The 21,260-nt window shown below is 39.0% G+C and overlaps 1 protein-coding gene and 1 pseudogene across 1 annotated transcript; one reads left to right on the top strand and one right to left on the bottom strand.

The window, feature by feature from the left end:
• Positions 1–13,435: 13,435 nt before the first annotated feature.
• On the bottom strand, positions 13,436–15,405 carry FSHB (follicle stimulating hormone subunit beta). The gene is made up of 2 exons (XM_016206123.2): positions 15,247–15,405; positions 13,436–13,666 (listed from the first exon to the last, which is right to left on the bottom strand). Exons 1-2 carry the CDS (start codon positions 15,403–15,405, stop codon positions 13,436–13,438), a joined length of 390 nt encoding a protein of 129 aa, XP_016061609.1.
• Positions 15,406–18,809: 3,404 nt separating this feature from the next.
• LOC148092035 (translation machinery-associated protein 7 pseudogene) lies at positions 18,810–20,365 on the top strand (annotated as a pseudogene).
• Positions 20,366–21,260: the final 895 nt, after the last annotated feature.

The raw sequence follows: 21,260 nt of genomic DNA, 5'->3' as shown, positions 1-21,260 counted from the left end.
TTCAGCGAGCTGACAGACTAGAGAGAGAAACAGAAACAGAGTTAATCACAGCGCAGTGTAGTGTGATAAATGCCACAATGCAAACACAGAACATGAACAGGGTGCATGAGAGCGACTAAAGCGGGGACATTCTGAGGAGATTATTGCTTGACTTGAGCTGTTGTATGGAAAACTAACCTGATGCAATGGTGGCTTCCAGGCAAAAACTGCTACTGGGCGAGCTAGCCTAGAGGTAATGAAATAGAAGACTCACAGACCAAAATAAGATGCTTGAATAACATGGTTGATTGAATCGATTTTAATACTCATTGAAAAGCAGGGGGTAGAGGTGGAGTAAGCTGACATATTTAGGATAGGGTGCAACCAAGTGCAAGGACATCACCTGAATCAGGAGTTAAGCCATGTTCATATGTTCTCTCTGCCACATGCGCCTTTCCCATTGATGATATGCTCCTGAGGACTAGAGTTCGGATCAACAAGGAGGCGCACAAAGTGGAAAGTGCTTGGGGCCAATAGCACAAGTCTGCTCTTTGGGTAGGTGCAGGGAAACATTCCTGGTCACAGCCAGAGCTTATTAATTAGCCTGAACGGACATGGGTTTATTTGCATTTAATTAATTATTATTTTTTTGTGTGTGGATAGAGCACAGATGAGGCTATCACCTATGGATGGCTGATTTAGTGGTGACATAGCTGTCAGCCCAGAGATGGCATAATTATTCATGGCTTAGTTTTTCCATCCTCCCCTTTTGTTTTTTTTACTATAAATATCCCTGTGTTCCATGATATTTTCAATTTATTTTAACTTTGGCATTCCTTATAGTTTACTCACTATGTATATTTAACACAATTCTGCCTATGTTTCGCAAAGTACATGCTTACTCATATTCTCTATATAAAACATTCTATAAATTTTGCATTTATTTCATAAGTTACTAGTGTGTTTAACACTTTCTGACTAACACTTCTTGTGAATTTCATCCATCCTTAAGGAAACTTCAAGGAATTCAGTATAGCTGGAGTGGGAAGCTGAGAGAGGTAGAGGACAGATAATGTCCTTTTAATGCCATATTAGAGATACTAAAATTTATTCTGAAGTAAACTGTAAAACTGTAAGGAGTGTGGAGAACAGGGCAGAGGTACAGTACTGGACAGGAGAGCCAGGTGGAATCTCTTGCCCTAATGCAGGTAATTAATAATGACAGTCTCAGTCAATTCAGTGGCTCTATGGAGTGAGGTGATTCCACCCCCACCTTCCTTACACATTTAGTAATGTCTGGAGACATTTTTTGTTTTGTTTTTTTTTCAGCTGGGAGGGCTACTGATATCTAGTGGGGGTGAGGACAGGGAAACTGCTAAACATGTACAACACAACCCCTCACAAAATAATTATCTGATTCAAAATTTCAATAGTTCCAAGACTAAAATACTTCAAATTAAGGGAATTAAGAAAGCAGAGGGGATGGAAGTTAAGCAAGCAGGCTTAGTAGCTGATTAGATACAGATGTGAGGAAGGAGAGAATGATTTTAAGGTTCTGGCTTGGGTAACTGGAAGGACAAACAGAAATGGGTTAGGGAGAAGAGAGGCAAGGAATTAAATGTTGGATATAGTAAGTCTAAAACATCCAAGTGAAGATGCACAGTACGAAGCTGGAAAGAAGAGGCAGGTGAGATGAATTTGAGCTGCAGATCAGAATTTTGATAAATGTCAGAATCTCTATGGGTAAGCTTCAAGAATCTGTGTGGGTTGTTGTGCAAGTGATTTGAGAGCATGATAAAATTTGAAAACAATAGATTTAGTTTCAGAGGAGAAGTCTAAGAAGGAGTGGGCAGTAAGGTAGCTGGAAAACTAGGGAAGAGCCAAGTCCCACATACCCAGGAAGGAGAGCATTGGAGGTAGGGCTCCATCAGGACAAGAGGTTGCTATGGGACACTGCTGGCTTTTAGACGTATAATGAGAGTCACATATGTAATTGTAAATTGCAAATTTTTTAGTAGCAATATTAGAAAGGTAAAAAATAGGCAAAATTAATTTTATAAGTATATTTTTGTTTAACCCAGTGTATTTAAAACATTATCATTTTACCATGTAATATAAAGTTATTAATAAAGTATGTTATATCTCTTTTCATACTAAGTCTTAGAAACCTGGTGTGTATTTTAGACCTCCAGCACCTCTCAATATGGACTAGCCACATTTCAGATACCCAGTAGCTACATGTGGCTAGTGGCTACCATATTGGATAGCATGACTGTATAAGGTCAAGTAAGAAAGGAACTAAAATGTGTTCTTTAGACTATTAAAATGGTTATAGATGGTGTGATAAGAGCTCTTTCAGTGAAGTGTGAAAAGTTAGGGTTGGTAGTGCGGGGGCAGGCTAACTAGCCATCTCAGATGGTGAGTAAAGAAAAATTGAATTTATTTAAGGAAAGGAGGTGGGGATGGGGATATCCAAAGGGAAGGGCTATGCAGCACTGAGTCAAAGAGTATTGAGTCCATGATGGCAGCAAAAATATACTTGGGACAGTGAAACAAGGAAGAGCATAGAAGCAGCAACAGGAGAGCCTAGGCTGGGCTGCTTTGGCTCACTGAGAAGTCAAGGGAGAAGGCGGCCTTGGAGACAGGTTCAGAGGGTAGGCCCGGGACGAGCTGCTGCTGCCCATTGCTCCCCTGGTTGCGAGTCCTGTGGGGTCCCCTTGGAGGGAAGAAAGGGCAAGGAGATGGCTAGGGGAGCATGCACTGGGTCCTTTGTCCTGAGTGTATTTATCTCTTTCTTGCAAGTGGAAATCTTAGGGGAGGTCTTGGGAGTGTCTCAATAGAATATTCATCAACTTTCCAGGTGTGCTCTTTCAAGGTCATGGTCTCCACTGATTGGTCTGTGCCAGGGCGAGGGGTCTTTAGTCAATGTAGCTGGTCCTGGGATAGTCATGGAGCCACTTCTCTGGTTTTGCTGCTTTTCTGGGCCTGGGGCTGAAATACAACTGGGGCCTAGATAGTTATCTTTAGGAAGGAAATGTTCAAGGGATCTAAACCACATGACCAGTGGTATGCTAAGGAAGGATACGTTATCCTGGGGACAAGGTTCTTATTATCCCAGTTTTGCCCCTTGCTAGGCATCTGGGGCTTTCTGCCCTGGTGAGGTTCTGTACCCGAGTTTTCTGTACCTGGCCTCTGCTCATGTCTAACAAAGTGGAGGGTAGAAGCCAGAATATACCCAGTTAAAGAGTGGGAAGTTAGAGATAATAGCTACCATAGAGAACATTTTCAAGAAGCTTCTTTACTGTTATTATTATAGTATGAGGGGCTTCTTTTTTGTACTTTTGAGTGTGATTAAGATCAGACAACACAATCCAGTTTTTTTATGTAGGTTTTAACAATTACATTTGGACTCTGCTTTTGCAGATTGCCCTCCTACTGGAAACAACTATTTTCAGATATTGGACAACAGGAAATACAGAATTGTGATCCCTGAGAGAAGAGAAACAAATAAGGTAAGTACTATAGTCACCCCAGCTTACTGCCTGGAACCAGTGTTCAGGGCATAGAGCAGGGAGGGGAACCTAAACAGAGACTAGTGGTTTCATTGAAAAGAGCACACAGATATGAGAATTCAGGAAAGCTGATGGGCTGATATCAGAGAAGAGGAAGTGGCACAGAGTCTCGGAGGTCTCCCCAGGTATACCTTTCCCATTGTACCTTTGCCTGGGTATTGATCTGTGCAATGGAAGGGTGAAACTCCAGGAAGTCTGGGAAAGAACCACCAAAAAATGGTAGGTCAAACAATTTCTGATGCTGAGAATAGTTTGTGTTCCCAGTAGCCAGAGTAGAGAGATCTTGTAATAAGCACTTTGTCCCTTCCAATCAAAATATAGAAACAGATGGAGCCTGGCCAGTGAATACTCTCTCATCCTCTCCCCCAACCTCTTTCCTCTCTCTCCCACCCCATCTCTTCTTGTCCTTCAAGCCTCTCCATGTGGTCTCTCTGCTTAGACTAGTTTGGTCTTCCTCCTAGCATGCTAGCTGTAGGGTAGCTGGATTTATTACATGGTGGCTCAAGGCTAGCAAGCAAGGTGAAAGCTGCTTTGCTTTTTATGACCTGTCCCCTGGAGTCATGGATTGTCAATTCCACCTGTGCTGTTGGTTATGCGTGAGTCACTGAGCTTGGCTCAGATTCAAGGAGAGGGAGCATAGCTTCCACCTCTTGATGGGAGAAGTATAAAAAAAAACCTGCAGAGATGTTTTTAAAATGCATAAAATGGTATTGTCTAGTACCAAATCTAATAACTACCATGATTTTGAAGTAGTGATGAGTATAAATGATATTTTGAGATATCTGTAACAACTGTAATTTGATACAAAAAAAATCTGTGATTTCTATTGTTGATAAGGCTATAGGTACTATAGACACAGTTATTAATACTGCTACTGCTAATAATGATATAATTTGTTATCTTCATTTGTAAGTAAATGACATGGTCAATTTCAGTTAGAAGTTAGGGGAAATAGAGATAACTTATAACTATAACTAGGGGCATATGAGAGCAACATTTAGAGTCTATATGAAGGTAGAGGACATGAATATGTAGAGACATAAATCTATGATGTGAAAACTTCAGTTTCTCGTAAGGGATCGAGGAAGTCAGACAGCTGGATTAATTCAAGGTAGAGGAATTGTCAATCAGGTGCATCAGAAGGACAAGGGACAGAGTAGTTTAAATTTTGCCAAGGAAGTCACTGGATGGTAAGAGCTGTGAAAGAAGACACCAGGTTGGTTTGGTTTACTGTAGTATTCCCACAGCCTACGACAGTTAGTTGAGTAAGTGGAATGGTTAAAGTTATAAATCTCCCTCTGCTGGCTTCTTGGCAGTATTGCTTTTCAAAGCTCTGCCTTATGGCCCAAATAAGGGTTCTCTCAGGGAATCCCCAAAATATTTAGAATTGTTCATATTGTCTATATAAATAAGCCCCTCTCAAGTCAAAGCATCCCTGCCAAAGCCATAAGTACCATCTCTTTATATTGCTAATAATGTCTAATATAGAAAAGACAAAACATGTAGATGCTAATGGCTTGACTCCTAATTTTCCAAGAGTAATTCGAAAGAAGATGTATGTAATATTTTATTTCCTGATTTTCCAAGAATATGATCCTGACTTATAGACTGAGATGCAGTCTGATAGGGGAAACACTGCATTTTAAATTAGAAGATCTGGTTATGAATCTTGGCTTTCCCTTTTTCTTACTGGTTGTGCAACCTTTAGGAACTGTTCGTTTTATGTTGGTTGTGTAACATAAACATTCTGAACCTGAGCTTCATCAACCTCTATAGCTATGTAACAGAATTGTTGGATACTTTCCTAATTCTAATATTTTATTATTCTAAATGCTGTAGAATTACAAAAATTTAATGATTTATTTCTGCTTTTTCTTTAAACCATTTGGCTCATTTTCAGACATGAACGAAGTGGTTAAAACCATTCCTGTAATCATCACCTTCCTTCTTTGATATAGTGCCAAACACACTGTGGACACCCAAGTGAATCTTAATTGATACAATAATGATTATGATGGCAATGAAAAACTCTGGGGTTTTAATTTGAGCCAAATTCTCTCCTGGTTATATGGCTAGTATTTTGAGTAGCAGCTGTGAACAGATCTGTATTTCCTTCCCCATACCACCCCCACAACAGTCTGAAATCTTTGCTTCAAATGAGAAAAATCAAAAACTAAAAATGCAGTTTCAATCTGTCCTACTGTCCAGTTGTTACTGGGGAGACAAGGAGACCTCAGTTCTTGTCTTCTTGAGGGAAAGATTTCAATCGAGACAAAGTGTAGAAAAGAAAGAAAGAATTTATTGACTGCAGCAAAAATATATTTAGAACAATGGACAAGGAAGGACATAGAAGAAGCAACAGGAGAGCCTAGGCTGGGCTGCCTTGGTTCACTGGGAAGTCAGAGAAAAGGGGGAAAAAGGGGCCTTGGAGACAGGTTCAGGGGATTAGCCCGGGACAGGCTGCCACTGCCCATTGCTCCCCTGGTTGCAAGTCTCATGGTGTCCCTTAGAGGTTATAGGACACGTGACTGTGGGGAAAGGGAAGGGGGAAAGGGAAGGGAATGACATGGGCAAGGGAGAGTGCCCTGGGACCTTTGTTTTCAGGGATTGTAAAGGCTGGGCCTTTAGGGGAGGTCTTAGGGGCAGGCAATAGAATATTCATCAGCTTTGTACTGGTGGACCAAAATGAGATTTATTCTTTAGTCTGTCCTTGGGTGCGGTTAGCAAATGTCACTAATTAGATTTCTGTTATCTGTCTCCAAGAGTGGGCTGATTTAAGTTATTTACCTTTGGGTTGGGGAGGAGAAGTGCAAACCATTTACTCTTGAGTGTGCTTGGTTTAGGGAAGATAGGATTTACTAGGTGGCTGTATACTGCTGTTTAACTACCTGTCTCAGCTTCCCTATTCTGCTTGTCCTAGCTTTTACTATGCTATAACACAGTCATTAGTTAAATTCTCTATATTACATTTCTTTAAATCAGTTGACTCTTAAATATTGTTGCAAGAAATAAGGATACGAAGTGGTGGGAGGGAAGTCAGGAAATACAGGTTCAAGTAACTCCACTTAATAGTTTAATATCCATCTTTCAAGACTAAATATAGCCTAGCATGAATGAGAGAGCATGTGTGAGCTGATTATTCCAATGTTCCCAGATATAATTGGAAGTCCATTAATAATAGCAAGAATAATTATAGCTACCAGTTATTGAGAGCTTACTATGTGCCATATATACATACATATATATATATATATATATATATGGAGATATAGACCCATATATTGAAGGGTATTGTGATCTACAATAAAAATTTTTAATTGCTTTTGGTCCCCTTTCCTGACAGAGAACTCCTAAAATCCTGGGCTTCTGGTATGTTGTTTTCTCACCCAGTACCCTAGGAGAAGGGGCTGATACCTGGAAAATGTATTCTCTCACTGACCAGAGGAAACCCAATGGTCATGACCTTTTATGACTTCCATTTAGTTGCTGAGTAACAGTTTGCCTTCCCCTCCCTTCTGAAAGTACACTAGAGAAGGGGCTATGCCTATTTTGTTTGTCATGAATTCCCAAGGTCTATTGTAGTACCTCGAATATGTGGTTATTAAAGAAAATTTTGTTAAGTGAACAAATGAGCTGAAGGAGTAAACAGTGGTGAGATAGAGGAAATAAATTCAAGATATGTTTTGGAAATAGTCAGGACTTGATGAATTTGATATAGCTATTTACATTTATTGAACATTTATTGTGTATTAAGCAGGAGGCTGAGTGCTTTGCATGCATGACCTCATTTAATCTTGACCACAATTCGCTGTGTAATATGTACCATACCTTTTCCCATTATACAGATGGGGGAAAAAGAAGCTTAAAAAGACTAAGTACTAGGTTGAACTATATGAAATTTCTATTCAATAACTTTGGCCAATGTAGTTAACGAATCAGGAGCAGGGACCTGTTTAGTACTAATTTTTGAGTTACCATCCTAGATACACAACTGCACAGAGAAGTGAAATGTGAGGTTGGGGGTTCAAGAATGAGTCTCAGCTTTCAGCCACAGGTGAATGACGGTATTCTCAACTGAAGTAGAGAATACAGACCTGGAGTACTTCTACAATGGAGATGATGAATTCGATTTGGGACATTTAGAGAATGACCGCAGGACATTCAGTGTTCAGCTGCAAGTTAATGGGCATGGGTTTGAAAAAAAATCTAGCCTTTGCTATAGAATTGGCTTCATTGGTCATTAAGTTGTCAGTGAAATATATTAAGTGAGGTCTATCAGGGAAAGTATGTTGTTTAAGATGAGTCCTGAGTGGAGGAGAACACCTTGGGAGATATTACATAGGAGACACAGAAGTGATTGACAGAGACAGGAGAACCCAAAAAGTATAGTGGCATGGGAGAAAAAGGAAATAGGGAATTTAAGACAGAGGAAGTACGGAGGAGGGAATGAGCTACAGGATCATGTGCAGCAGAGAGTTCCTGTAAAATCTATGCTGAAAATTGGTCACTGGATTTAAAAACCAGGAGAGTTAAAGTTGACCAAATATGATCAATGTTGTTAAAATAGTTGGGCAGAAGCCAGATTATGTATGGTGTCAGATAGATCACTTTGTAAGGTATATAAATGTCTACTCACTGTGTTGAGCACCTGAAACTAATATAATATTGTATGTCAACTGTAATTGAAAAACAAATTAAAAAAAATTCTCCAGTTTAAAAAAGAAAGCTTTGCTTTCCTCACCTGTGTCTCTTTACACATAAGCTTAGCAATTATATATGTTTATTTCAACTTTGGTACTAGACCATTTAGAATATAACAGATTTGTATGCTCAGAATGGCAGGTTGTGGGAATCTGGGAAATTCAGTGGTCCTGTACAAGACATAACAAAATCCTCAAGATGAAATTCTAGAGGCATGGATGTTTGTGTTTAGGTTATCAAAATTCTTGTGCTGCTTATTTCTGTGGTGATAAAACCAACCAATAAATGTGAATAATTAGGGATCCAGTAAAAATACTTAAGAACAATCTCTGATTTATTGACAAGGCATTTTCCTTCTTTCTTCCCCAACTCCCAAAGTTCACTTGGTGTAATCATGTATTATTTTTAATTTTGTGGGTTTTTTTATTTGACATTTTCCCAAATGTTTTTTTGGACTCTTCTGTGTTGGCACTAAACTTAGAACAATCTCCTAGGGAATCTGATGCCCTTTCAGTTCACTCCTTAAATATTCTTAAATATTGACAACCATCAAATTCCTAAAATCCTGTCTTTCCACATGGATTTTATACTAGGTTTGATTTCTTTTCTTATTTGTATTTCCCATTATAGAGGACATCACAGCTAGCATATTGGCCTAAATGCTTATGCCCTATCCCAACCTTTCTTCTAAAAATATAAGTTGATGTTTTAGCAGCTGGATGCTCAGCCAAGAGAGATTTCAGAAATCAATGAATGTTTGAGAGGAAAAAACAGTTCTATTTCTTGTACGTTTATTATGTGCTCAGAGTTGCTGGGTGCTATATTCCATCAGGGAGTGACCAGGTAGGTATGCTTTTTTTCACCAGTCCGTCCTCAGTATCAAGCATTCTGCCTGGGACAGAATGCCCGCTGAATATTGTTTTTTGAAAGCTTGTATAAACATCCATGCTGCAAGGCTAGATAGAAGTAGCTGGTGAAGAGTGGGCTGCTCTCCCTGTCTTTGTGACTATATTTGTGAAGCAGCCCTGCTCGTTATACGTGCAAAAGAAAACCTTTAATAAACCTGGAATACTTTAATCTATTTTATCAGACCCATCTATTCTTAGTGACTTTGGGAAACTCTGGCAGAACTTTTATTTTTGAACAAATAAGTTTTCACCTTTGCAGTTGTCAGTCCATCTTAAGGCTAGTGGATAGGCATTGGGGCAGTACATAGAGAATTATGCTTACTCTAGGAGTGATGTATCTAGAATGTATTCCCTTTGTCAGATGTTGTTATCCTAACTTCTTTAACACCCCAAGGAATTATTATTTCAAAGATAGTGTTTGGGTTAAATTATAGACCTATCCCCATGGATGACAGTTTCGTGGGAGGAACATTTCATATCTTAAAAAATTTCAATTTACATTTTTTGGGACAAACTCAGGCTAGTTTCCATTTGGCATGTAATGGTGTTTGTGTTATCCACAACACTCCTTTCCATTAGCAGAATTAATCAAGGGTTGATTACTCCTCCTCCACAAAGCCACTTGGTTTCTCAGTTTTTCCATCTTCCATCACTTCACATGCCTTTGACACAGCTCATGATTAATCACTCACTTTAAATATTTTGAACAACAGAACTGCTGCCTTTCTCAACCCTGGGAGGGCTGCCATCACTTCTAGCATACACGAAGAGGTATATCACAATAGTCTCAGGGTCTCCTGTAGCTCCGAGGTAATTTTTCACAGAAATGTATTTTAAAATCCGAGAGCAGTTGCATACAACTTTTCTTCTAAATTGATGAGCGATTTAATGTCTTTTTAATGTGAGAAGCCATTTGCATTGTCCTGAAATGTTACAGCCTCTAAAACAATCACACAATTGCACTAGGCTCCATTTGTTCCCAGATTTCATGTGCTATAGTAGCAGTGAAGGAAAAATCATACTCATTTCTCAAACACTCTTGGCTGTTTCTGTTGCTACTAATGCAAAGCTTTGGTTTTTAATTTGTTGGTTTCTGCAGAGTACAAATCATATTATTGGCTTTAAATGATGATAGATGCTATTATTTTGTATATGTGAGAAAACAAAACAAGATTGTAGTGTGAAAATTCAATTTTAAATCACTTGATTAATTTATTTTAGTGGCATATAGCAAAGACTATTCTTTATTATGCTGCAATAAGCCAATTTACTGTAAATCAGCCTAACAAATGAAATGCCTAGAGGTGCCTTATAAATTGAAGTACTGTTTTTGTTGTAGTGAATATAAATGACTTAAATGCAAATTCCTAAGACAGTTTAAAAATATTTCTAGGAACTTATGTATATAAATCACTGGCCCAACTTTCATATTCGATTATATTAAGCTAAGATTTTGTTTATGTCTGTCTGCTCAATTCTGAAATTGTCTACCATTTTGAACTATAGATTTCCTTCCATTTGGTGGATAAGGAAGGTTGTTCATGTTTCATTCTCAAAGGCCATGCTATAGACTCAATGTCTGCATCCCTCTAAAGTTTATATTTTGAAACCTAATTGCCAATGTGATGGTATTTGGAGGTGGGGCCTTTGAGAAGTAATTAGGTCAAGAGGGCCGAGCCCTCAAGAATGGAATGGAATAAGTACTCTTACATAAGAGGCCCCAGGGAGCCCCTTCCTTCCCCTGCCATCATGCAAAGACACAGCAAAAAAGACCACCATCTATGAACCAAGAAGCAGGATCTCTTCAGACACCAAATCTCCTAACACTTTGGTCTTAGACTTCCCAGCCTCCAGAACTGTGGGAAATAAATTTCTGTTGTTTATCAGCCACCCAGTCTGTGGTATTCTATTATATCAGCATGAACTAACGGGGACAGGCCAGCGATATCTTAAATAAGAGGGTGGCAAAGCTTTCATAAAAATCTGAGTTGACAATGAATTGCAATGTAGTGTCAACATAAGAAATGTCTAAACTTGTAGTTAAGGAAACTGAGGTCCAGATAATTTAAGTGACTTGTTCAAGATGACATGTCTGGTCAAGATGATTAAGACACCTTAACTTTGGAGCCATTGCCTTGTACTACCTCTAATGGGAAGGCAATTATTTTGATTTCCAAAAGTATAGGGAAACCCAGCCAGGCATAGCTCAGTGGTTGAGCATCAACCTAGGATCCAGGAGATCGATATTCGATTCCCAGTCAGGGCACATGCCCGGGTTTTGGGCTCCATCCCCAGTCAGGGGCATGCAGGAGGCAGCCAATCAATGACGACTCTCTCATCATTGATGTTTCTCTCTCTCCCCCTCTCACTTCCTCTCTCTGAAATCAATAAAGATATATTTAAAAAAAAAAAATAGTATAGGGAGACAGAAAAGGCTATGTTATAATTTAAAGCATCTTGTTAAACTTTGTTATGATAGCCCCAATTTCAATGTGTCCAAACATTGTAGAGAATATAGCTATAAGCCACACTCAATACCAGACTTGAATGGACAGAGCTGATTATTAATTCCTACAATTTTGTGTCAGTCCTTGCCTTGCCAGGATGACTCCTTAGTATGGTGGAATATTCACAGGAGAGCTGGCCCAAGAGCTGGGAAGCCAGGGTTCTAATCCTGGTGCTGCCACAAACAGTCTTTGTGATCTTGGCTGTGATCTTAACATCCTGGGCCTTTAATTTTTTCATCTTGAAATGTTAAGAAATGAACTAGAGAATCTCCAGGGTCCCCACCCACTCTGTGATTCTCTCTTAGCTTTGTTGTTTTGTTTCCCTACCACATTAGAAAATGATTTCATAAAGTGACAGAAAATTTAAAGAAGTACTTTTAGAAATGCAACCAAATCACTTTTAATATTTTCAGAGGCAAGGAGAGGAAATATATACTGAAGCCCTAGGAATTATACATTAAGAGATTTTTCCGCTAACATTATAAGCATGCACATATGTTAGCTGTTTGTGAAAAAATTCAAATCTGTGACTCTAGTGGCTAGCATCTTTATTTAAAAACTAAGGTAAGATCGAAATAAGTTAGTTCAACATTGTAAGTGTGAAGCAAGTACATAACTAAGAGAGGTGACATCTTTAAAAGAAACTAACTCATGAAATAGTTTCAGTATGTACCTTCTTGAAAGAAATTAAAGATCTGGGAGAACACGACTAGACAAAACAGAAGACTGATACAAAGAGGATTCTAGAAAACTGCAGGTTTTCCTTTTCCTCATGGCTAATTCTTTCTAAAACAGCTCTTCATGTACACAAATATATTTGTAGATATAAGGTAAATGTACTTAATAAGTTGCTGAAATTGCTTTCAAACCTACTTTCAAACCCCCCTCTATTCCAAGGAGTGAATGCCAGCCTGGAGAGCAGGGTGACACAATTTTGTTTTGTTTTACTTTCCAAAGGGAGTTCTGCAGGAGCCTGACAGTGTTTGTTCAATTTGTTTAAATGATGGAAATAGATGTGGGCTGATTTCCACAGGCCCACATTAACATTTCTTGCTTTTGTCTCTATCCAAAGGGCTTGGTAGTAATAGCTTGGAAACCTTCATCCCTCTCTGTACCGAGCAATTCGTAGAGGAGCATCCCGTCCCAGTGCTCATGTGCCAGCGGGGAGGGGAGGTGCGTTGGAACTGACACCCTCCCTCCCGCGGACTGACTAGTGTTGCTGGGGCAGCCTCGTCAGCCATGCTTTTTCAGTGTTTTCCTATCCCCTACCTTTCTGATCTTACTTTCCTTAAGGAAGCCATTGTTGAGTTTCTTTCTAACTTCCAGGCATGGTACTAGACACTGAGGCTACAATCATGAAAAAGATGAGGGCCCAAGAGTCTAGCAGAGGAATGCTGCATTGAGTACTTTCACCCACTCCCATCTCATTTCTTCCCTCTGGGTGTAGGTATCCCCATCTCTTAGAGGAAGGGATTGCCAAGAGGATTTCTAAGATTATTAAACACAAAGCATCCATGTGCCTATAAGTTAAGTAAGACTAAATAAAACTTATGGAACCAGAGCTAGGGTACAGGGTTGAATGGGGCTGGGCTCCTGGCTCCACCACTCTCAATTCTTGCACTCTCAAGCTGGAGAGCCGAGATCAGTGGGGTCTGATGCTCCCCGAGCCCACAGTGGCTTGCAGCCTGAGCATGTTGTCCAGACACGGAATTTTTAGATATCTTGGTCCTTCAGGAAAGGGTAGGCAGCCTAAAATGTCCATTTCTCTTTATTCGTTTATTTTGCTGAAGGAGCAGTAGCTGGGCCCCAGGCCTTGCACGGTGCAGTCAGTATTGTCTCTGTTACACTTGCCGCAGTGACATTCAGTGGCCACTAGGTATGTGTACACGGAGTCTGCATGGTGAGCACAGCCAGGCACTCTCACCGTCTCATACGCCAGTTCCTTGAAGGTACATACTTTTTGCATATTGCGCCTGGTTGGGTCCTTGTACACCAGATCCTGAGTAGAAGAGTAGAGTTAGGTTACAGTATTCTGGGAGTTTCTACTTAGCTTAATCAAAGCGAGACAGGAATTTAATACTGCTTGCTCTAACATTCACCTACTGAAGCTCACTTATGAAATTCCTAACTGAGGGAACAGGATCTGAGAAATGATCTACCTCTGTGCTATACCATGTTCCTGCTTCTGGAAATCTTACAGAAAATATGATTCATTCCTTTTCCTACTCCTTATGTCTGCATCAAAATATTAATTATTTCTCAAACCACAGAGAAACTTTGAATTTCAGTACAGAAAAATGATGAGCAAGGGAAACATGACAAATCTTTTAAGCCGATTTTTTGTACTTAGTCGAGAACTGTGCTACTGATGACTTATACCATAAAACACTGAAGTTTAATTTCTCAGAAAATGTTTCTAAATACATTGTCCTTGTGTTTTGATAGAAAGTCAAAGAGACATAATATGGAATGTTAATGCTTAGCTTGGCATGACTATGAAGGCTCACGTAAGATTATAAATATTCCCTGGTCTTGTAGGCATTTCCTCCCTTAAGTACTTTATATTTTGTAGTGCTCTCAGTGCCAATGAATACATGGTTTGCATATAAGAACTTTTAATCCAGGCAAAACAGGTGTGTCCCAACACTTTCTAATAAAAGTTATTTGCACTGAGGGAAGACATTCGCACCGCTGTTTTATTTATTTCAGTATCATGCTACCAGGTCTATATCCTAAGCAGGTACAATAAACTGTGCAATCAGCGGGGGTTGATCACACTTATTTGCCACCCAGTAAAGTATATCTCATGAAAAAGTTGCTATTTTCAATTTCAGTTTATAGAATAGAATTCTGCATAGAAAACCAGGTGCTATAGGGGACAAAAATAAAGAAAAAGTAGAAACTGTCTCCTTACTTGGATTGATGCAAAGGAACTGTGTGACTATGATTTAGTGGGTTTATGCCTCTGTGCCTTGGTTTTCTCAACAGTATAAAGAAGTGAGTGAGTTTGCAGATTCATTTGGTTCTAATAGTCTGCAAGGGTTGGTTTTGTTCTCAGGCTCTTTGCTGGCATTTGTATTCAGGAGGGCCAGTACAACCCTCAATGTTTTTAACATGGCTGCTTTTATTTGGCTTAGAGACATGCTTTGGTACTATGTCTATTGCAAAGATATGGCTTCAGTTACATAGAAATGGAAATACATAATATATATAAAAATACATCTACATAGAAATTAGCTTTTGGGGAAAATTGTAGATCTTCTATTACTAAATATATGCGTGCTTATACATATGTAAACTCTAGCATAGAATTCCTTTTTTTAAAAAATGCAGAGTTAGCATATTACCAAAATGATCAGATCAAATCTGAGACTTCCCTAAATTTACTCTCATCAAATCCAAACCCAAATATCTAACTGATATCATGGTAATTAACCTTAATCATAACACAGATAGTATTGGCTAAAGAACTCATGGCTGTTATGTGGGAAACTTAAAATACGGATGAAATGAGAATTACTGAAAATTGTCTTCTGCAGACCCTCAGCACCCTCGCTTCCAGCCAAGCAGAGTTCCTACCCGGGTGTAGCAGTAGCCCGCACACCAGGTGGTATTGATGCTAAGGCAGAAGCGGCATTCTTCCTTCTCCACTGTGATGGTGATGTTGGTCAGCTCACAGCCGTTGCAGCACATTGCTTTCCAGCAACAGAAAAGAAAGCACAACTGGACCGACTTCATCCTGGACTAGGAAGCGAAAATTAAGGCCCATGAAAAACCAAAAAAGCAAAGAGCTATAATCATTATGTAAGTTGACCAAATCAAAATGAATCGGTCTACTCTTCTGTGCCAGTCACATTTGCTCCAGCAATTATTTTTCTTCCCTTCCCTTCCCTTCTCTCCCTAATTTCTTGAACAAATAGTTCTTCTTACCCTCCTCCTCTTTCATTTTTTTTTTTTTTGGTCAAAGTGGAAACATTATAGGTCAAAACTCCAATATAATGATATAAGTAGAGCAGTATTTAAAGATTAGAGTATTACTGCTGACAGTCTTAAAGTGATGACTCTGAAGCAAGTCATGGTGATCATCATATTTGTCCCTTCATTATCATTTTAAAGATTATTGTTGTTTAAAAAGAAAAAGAAAATTCTATACTACAAAGTTAGTTCATCATTTTTAGCATCTCATAAATATTTTCATTTGCTTTTGTTCACCTTTGTTTATTTCAGAGACCCGGCAATTGGTCTATAAACTTGATTGCTTGCTAGCAGGGAGTACACTCTATTACCCATATTTAAGAAGCCAGGTTGACAAGCACAAATTTCCTATGTGATGGTAGTTAAAAAGGTCTAGATTTGTTCTTCAGATCCTGAAAAATCCGTAATTTCAAAAGTAACCGTCACCACTTGATAACTATAGATGCTGAGACTCACCTGTGGTTGGCTGCCTTTTCTGGGGAAAGCTGTAGACTGAATTCAGTCTCAGTTCGCCTTTTATACAAAATTGTGTGCAACTAACACCTTGTGGATTTGTCAGGTATTAGTACGACCAATGTTAGCCTGAAGCTTTCTGTAAGTGAATCGGTGTTTAAATAGATGGGGAGATCAAGACTTACTAAAGTAGTCTAAACAATGTAGATTAAGCAAAATAATGTTAGCAGAGATGATGATTTTGTACAAATTAAATTTGATATAGTTGCACACCCACTCCTTTACCTTGTCAGATTAAATGTGACTCTATCTAGGTTTTTCTTTTGTATCCTTAACTTGGAGAATTCAGAATCCTTCCCAAGTATTGCTTTGGTACTATTGAGGAGGTGCTTCAAAATGACATGGTTATTTAATAAATTGCTTTGTGATCATATTGAAAACTGTAAGGAAAGAAACAAACAGAAAGTGTTTCATGATCTGACTCCTATCTAAAATATAAACCATATTTACTTTTACCTCCCGCATCCAGATTTCCTTATCTCAAATGTTATTTTTTGATGCTTTACTTTTAATTCTCTAAATATTCTGCTGACTTATTTCTCTAGATCTTTGCATGTGCACTGTTTGTTCTGCCTGAAAAGTCCTTACTTTCTCCCCGTGTTCTCTAACACCACTCCCAGCCTTGGCAAATTTGTCAGCTTTTAACATTACCTGCCAGAGTTTTCAATGGGAGACAGAAGAGAACTTTAATCACCATCTTCTGTTTGTAATCATTTATTTACCTCTGTTTCTCCCAGTAGACTATGAGCTCCTTAGAGACAGGGATTGATTTGTTTAATAAATATTTATTAAGTAAGCAGTGTGTCTGGAGCAAAGGAACAACAGTGGAAATATTAGGATATGATGTCAGAGATATAACAGGAGTGAAATCATGCAGGACCTTTAGGCCAATGAAAAGACTGGTTTAGACTGTCTGTAAGAGGGGACCAATTGGAAGATTTTGAGTAGAGGAGTGACATGATCTGATTTAGGTCTAAAAGTATCCTTCTGGCTGCTGTGTAGGGAACAAAAGTAGAAACAGGAGACCAATTAGATGCTATTGAAGCAACCCAGGTGAGAAATATTTGTTCAGACTAGTGTGGTAGCAATGGAGGTAACAAGACATAATCTGATTCTGGGTATATTTTGAAAGTAGAGCCAACAGAATTTTCTGATGGATGAATAGTGATTCTGAGAGAAAGAAAAGAGACAATGATGACTCTAAAGATTCTAGCCTGGACAACTTGAAAGATAACTTGCTATCAACTTAAATGGAATGGTAGTAGATGTAGTAAGTTTTGGGAAAAGATAAGGAGTTCAGTATGGACATGTTGAGCTTGAGGTGTCTTGAAGATGTAAGTAGAATGCTGAATCTGAGGTTTGGGAGAAATAGTACATTGGCTGAAGGTATAAATTTGGGGAGTCATTGACATGAGCCTAGGAGAGTGGGTGTAAATGGAGAAGATAAAAGGACCAAGAGTTGAGCCAACATCAAGAGGAAAAGGATAAGGTGAAGTTTTTTTTCTTTCTTTTTCCAAAGGAAACTGAGAAGGGCCATTGAGGAAAGAATGGAATGGAGAGAAGTCAAGTAAAGAGAGTGTATCGAGGAGTGACAACTGTGCCAAATGCTGCTGACAGGTTAAGTAAGATGAGGACCATGAATTGTGCAATGCACATAGTAATGTAAAGGTCACTAATGTCCTTGGCTAGGGAAGTTCTTTTGGAGTAAAGGGATGAAAACCCTGATTAGTGTGTGTTTAAGTGATTGGCAAGATATAAGTATTTAAAAAGTTGATATAGGCGGCTTTTCCCAGGAGTTTTGCTACAAAGATGAGCAAAGAAATGGGTGATTTGGTGAAGTGGAAGTGGGGTAAAGATCATTGTCTTTTGATTGTTATGTTTTAAGATGGGAGAAATAACTGCATGTTTATGTAGTGATGCAAATGATTGAGTAGAGAGTGAAAAATGATGATGTTGGAGGAAGAGAGAATTTCTGGAGAGTTCTTGAGTAGGTAAGAAGAGATGGATTTTAGAGCACAAGTGGAGGGATTGACTTTAGACAAGAAAATGGACAGCTCATCCTAGTATCAGGTGGGAGGCAGATGTGGGTGCAGATGCTGCTGGTTAGGGAGGTGTGGTGGGCATAGATGATGGTGATTGGGTAGGTGTGATGAATGCAGATTCTGTGGATGGGTAGGTGTGGTGGGTACAGAGGATGGTAGGTGGGGAGATAGGCTCTGTGCAAGCTCTCCTGTGATTATTTTTATTTTTTCAGTAAAGTAAGATGTAGATCATTATCTGACAATAAGGATAGTAGATGAATTGCCCGGGATTTGTGGAGAGAGGAAAAGATTGGAGTAGTTGTCTGAGACTGGGAAAGGGATTGAGTCAGCAGTGAGATAGTAGTATAATAGGTTACTAGCATTAAGGGTCCACTTGAGGTTTATGGTAAAAAATTTAAAACAAAACCACTCATGTACATCTTTCTTTTGCCCAATTTAACAGCAAGGCTTCAGGCAAATGGGTAACAAATAGTTGGATTTATCCAGGATTATGATTTTTTTCAAATGTGTGACAAAGACAGAACTTAGCAAAGTATCCAACACTGAAAGTACTAATTCAACATTTATGTAAGTGATACCTGGAATTTAGAAATATTTTGAGAGAGATCCAAGATGGTGGCAGAGTACGTGGAAGGTATACTCACCTCCTCCCAAGCCCAAACTAGAATTACAACTTAATTATAGAGCAGTCATCCTGAATAACTAATTGAAGTCTAGCTGAAGAGAGGTCTTATAACCAAGGACTTACAGAAGAAGCCATTTTGAGACTGGGAAGAATTCCAGAGGGATGTCTAAGCTGAGGGGTTCCCCCTGAGAAGCATGGGGTCTAAACCCCAAGCCAGGTTTCACATCAAAGAGCACCAGAGCTGGGGAGAGGTGCCCACATAACATCTGCCTGTGAGAAGCAGTGAGGTTTCTGTCCACCAGGGAGAAATGTATACATGGAACATTTTCCAGGATAGACCAGATGTCAGGCCACAAAACAAGTCTCAATAAATTTAAGAAGATCGAAATCATATAAAAAAATCTTCTCTGACCAGAGTGATATGAAACTAGAAACCAATTACAAAAAAAAAACACTGAAAAACTCACAAACATGGAGGCTAAAAAACATGCTACTAAACAATGAATGGGTTTACAAGGAGATCAAGGAAGAAATCAAAAGATACCTTGAGACAAATAAAAATGAAAACACAATGAACCAAAAATCTATGGAACACAGCAAAAGCAGTTCTAACAGGGAAATTCATAGCAAAACAGGCTTATCTCAAGAATCAAGAAAAATCTCAAATAAACAATCTAACCTTACACCTAAAGACCTAGAAAAAGAACAACAAACAAAGCCCAGAATGAGTAGAAGAAAGGAAATAAGATAGATCAGAGCAGATATAAACAAAATAGAGTTGAAAAAATAACAACACAAATGATCAGTGAAACCGAGAGCTGGTTCTATGAAAAGATAAACAAGGCTGAAAAACTTTTAACCAGACTCATCACGAAAAAAAGAGAGAGGACCCAAATAAACAAAATAAGAAATGAAGGGGAGAAGTGACAACTGACAACACAGAAATACTAATTATAAGGAAATACTACAAACTACCACATGCCAACAAATTATACAATCTGGAAGAAATGAATAAAATCCTAGAAACATACAATCTTCTAAGACTGAATCAAGAAGAAACAGAAAATCTGATTACTACCAATGAAATCAAATCAATAATAAAAAAAACCTCCCTGTGCATATACTCAATGACCTAGATTCTTCTTTCATTTATAAATAATTTGTCTTCAAGTCATTCCTTTATGTTCAGATTTAAAAATAGGAAATTATGTACATGCTCATATCTTAATAAATTACTTGTCTGTTATGGTCTGGCATCCTTTTCTTTTTCCTGTGTTTATATATGTTTTGTAATGTAAATGTAAAACATCTTCATCAGCTCCCTGTGGCTGGTTCTGGGGAAGGAGTGGCAGGCTCCACATCCACCCACAGAGGCAGCAAGAAGCCCCTGAAACAGCCCCAGAAGCAGGCCAAGGAGATGGAGGAGATAAGGCATTCAAGCAGAAGCAAAAAGAGAAGCAGAAGAAGCTCGAGGAGCTAAAAGCCAAGGGTTGGGGAAAGGCCCCTGGCCAAAGGTGGAATTAAGAAATCTGGCAAAAAGTGAGCTGAACCTTGTGCCTGAGGCAATGGTGATTCTCAATTCCATTTGTGTTTTAATGCCGGATTCCCTATCATAGCATCTCTTACCACCTAGAGCTAGAATGAAGTGTGGTTTTGGAGCCTGTTGTATATGAATAAACTTTTGCGGCCAGCGTGGCTCAACAGTTGAGCATCAGCCTATGATCCACGAGATCGAAGTTCAATTTCTGATCAGGTCACATGCCCGGGTTGCAGGCTTGATCCCCGTAGGGGGCAGGAGGCAGCCGATTAATGACTCCCTCATCAGTGATGTTTTTATCTCTCCCCCTCTCCCTCTCCCTTCCTCTCTCTGAAATCAATAAAGATGTATTAAAAAAAGAAGAAACTTATGTAAAAAAGAAATAATAATAAAAAAGAAATAATAATAATCATGCCAGTGGCTCATCTCTTTATTTCTTCTCACTCTGCCATTTCAACCTTAGCTGTGTCCATGGGTTATGCATATAACTTCTTTGGTTAATCTCTTCCCCCCCTCCACCCCCCTTCCCTCTTTCTTCTGAAGTATGATCGTCTGTTGCATGTGTCAATGTCTCTGGATCTATTTAGTTTGTCAGATTCTTTTGTTCATTAGCTGCTTCTTAAAGAAGACCGTTCAGCTTTTCCTGTAGTGCTGGTATGGTGGTGATGAAACCCTTTAGCTTTTTCTTATCTGTGAAGCTCTTTATTTGACCTTCAATTCTAAATGATAGCTTTGCTGGGTAGAGCAATTTTGGTTGTAGTTCCATGTTTTTCACCACTTTGAATATTTCTAGCCACTCCCTTCTGGCCTGCAAAGTTTCTGTTGAGAAATCAGCTGACAATCATATGGGTGCTCCCTTGTAGGTAACTAACTGCCTTTCTCTTGCTGCTTTTAAGATTCT

Source organism: Miniopterus natalensis, chromosome 11 (assembly GCF_054644295.1).
Source record: "Miniopterus natalensis isolate mMinNat1 chromosome 11, mMinNat1.hap1, whole genome shotgun sequence".
In the NCBI taxonomy this organism is placed as follows: domain Eukaryota; kingdom Metazoa; phylum Chordata; class Mammalia; order Chiroptera; family Miniopteridae; genus Miniopterus; species Miniopterus natalensis.
The sequence above is the reverse complement of the archived record's forward strand: the minus strand, read 5'-3'. Positions and strand labels throughout refer to the sequence as shown.

Coding starts and splice junctions, on each gene's coding strand:
- FSHB (XM_016206123.2), bottom strand. CDS start 15,405: ATGAAGTCGGTCCAGTTGTGCTTTCTTTTCTGTTGCTGGAAAGCAATG. Junction 13,667..15,246: donor CGGGCTACTGCTACACCCGG/GTAGGAACTCTG, acceptor TCTTCTACTCAG/GATCTGGTGTACAAGGACCC.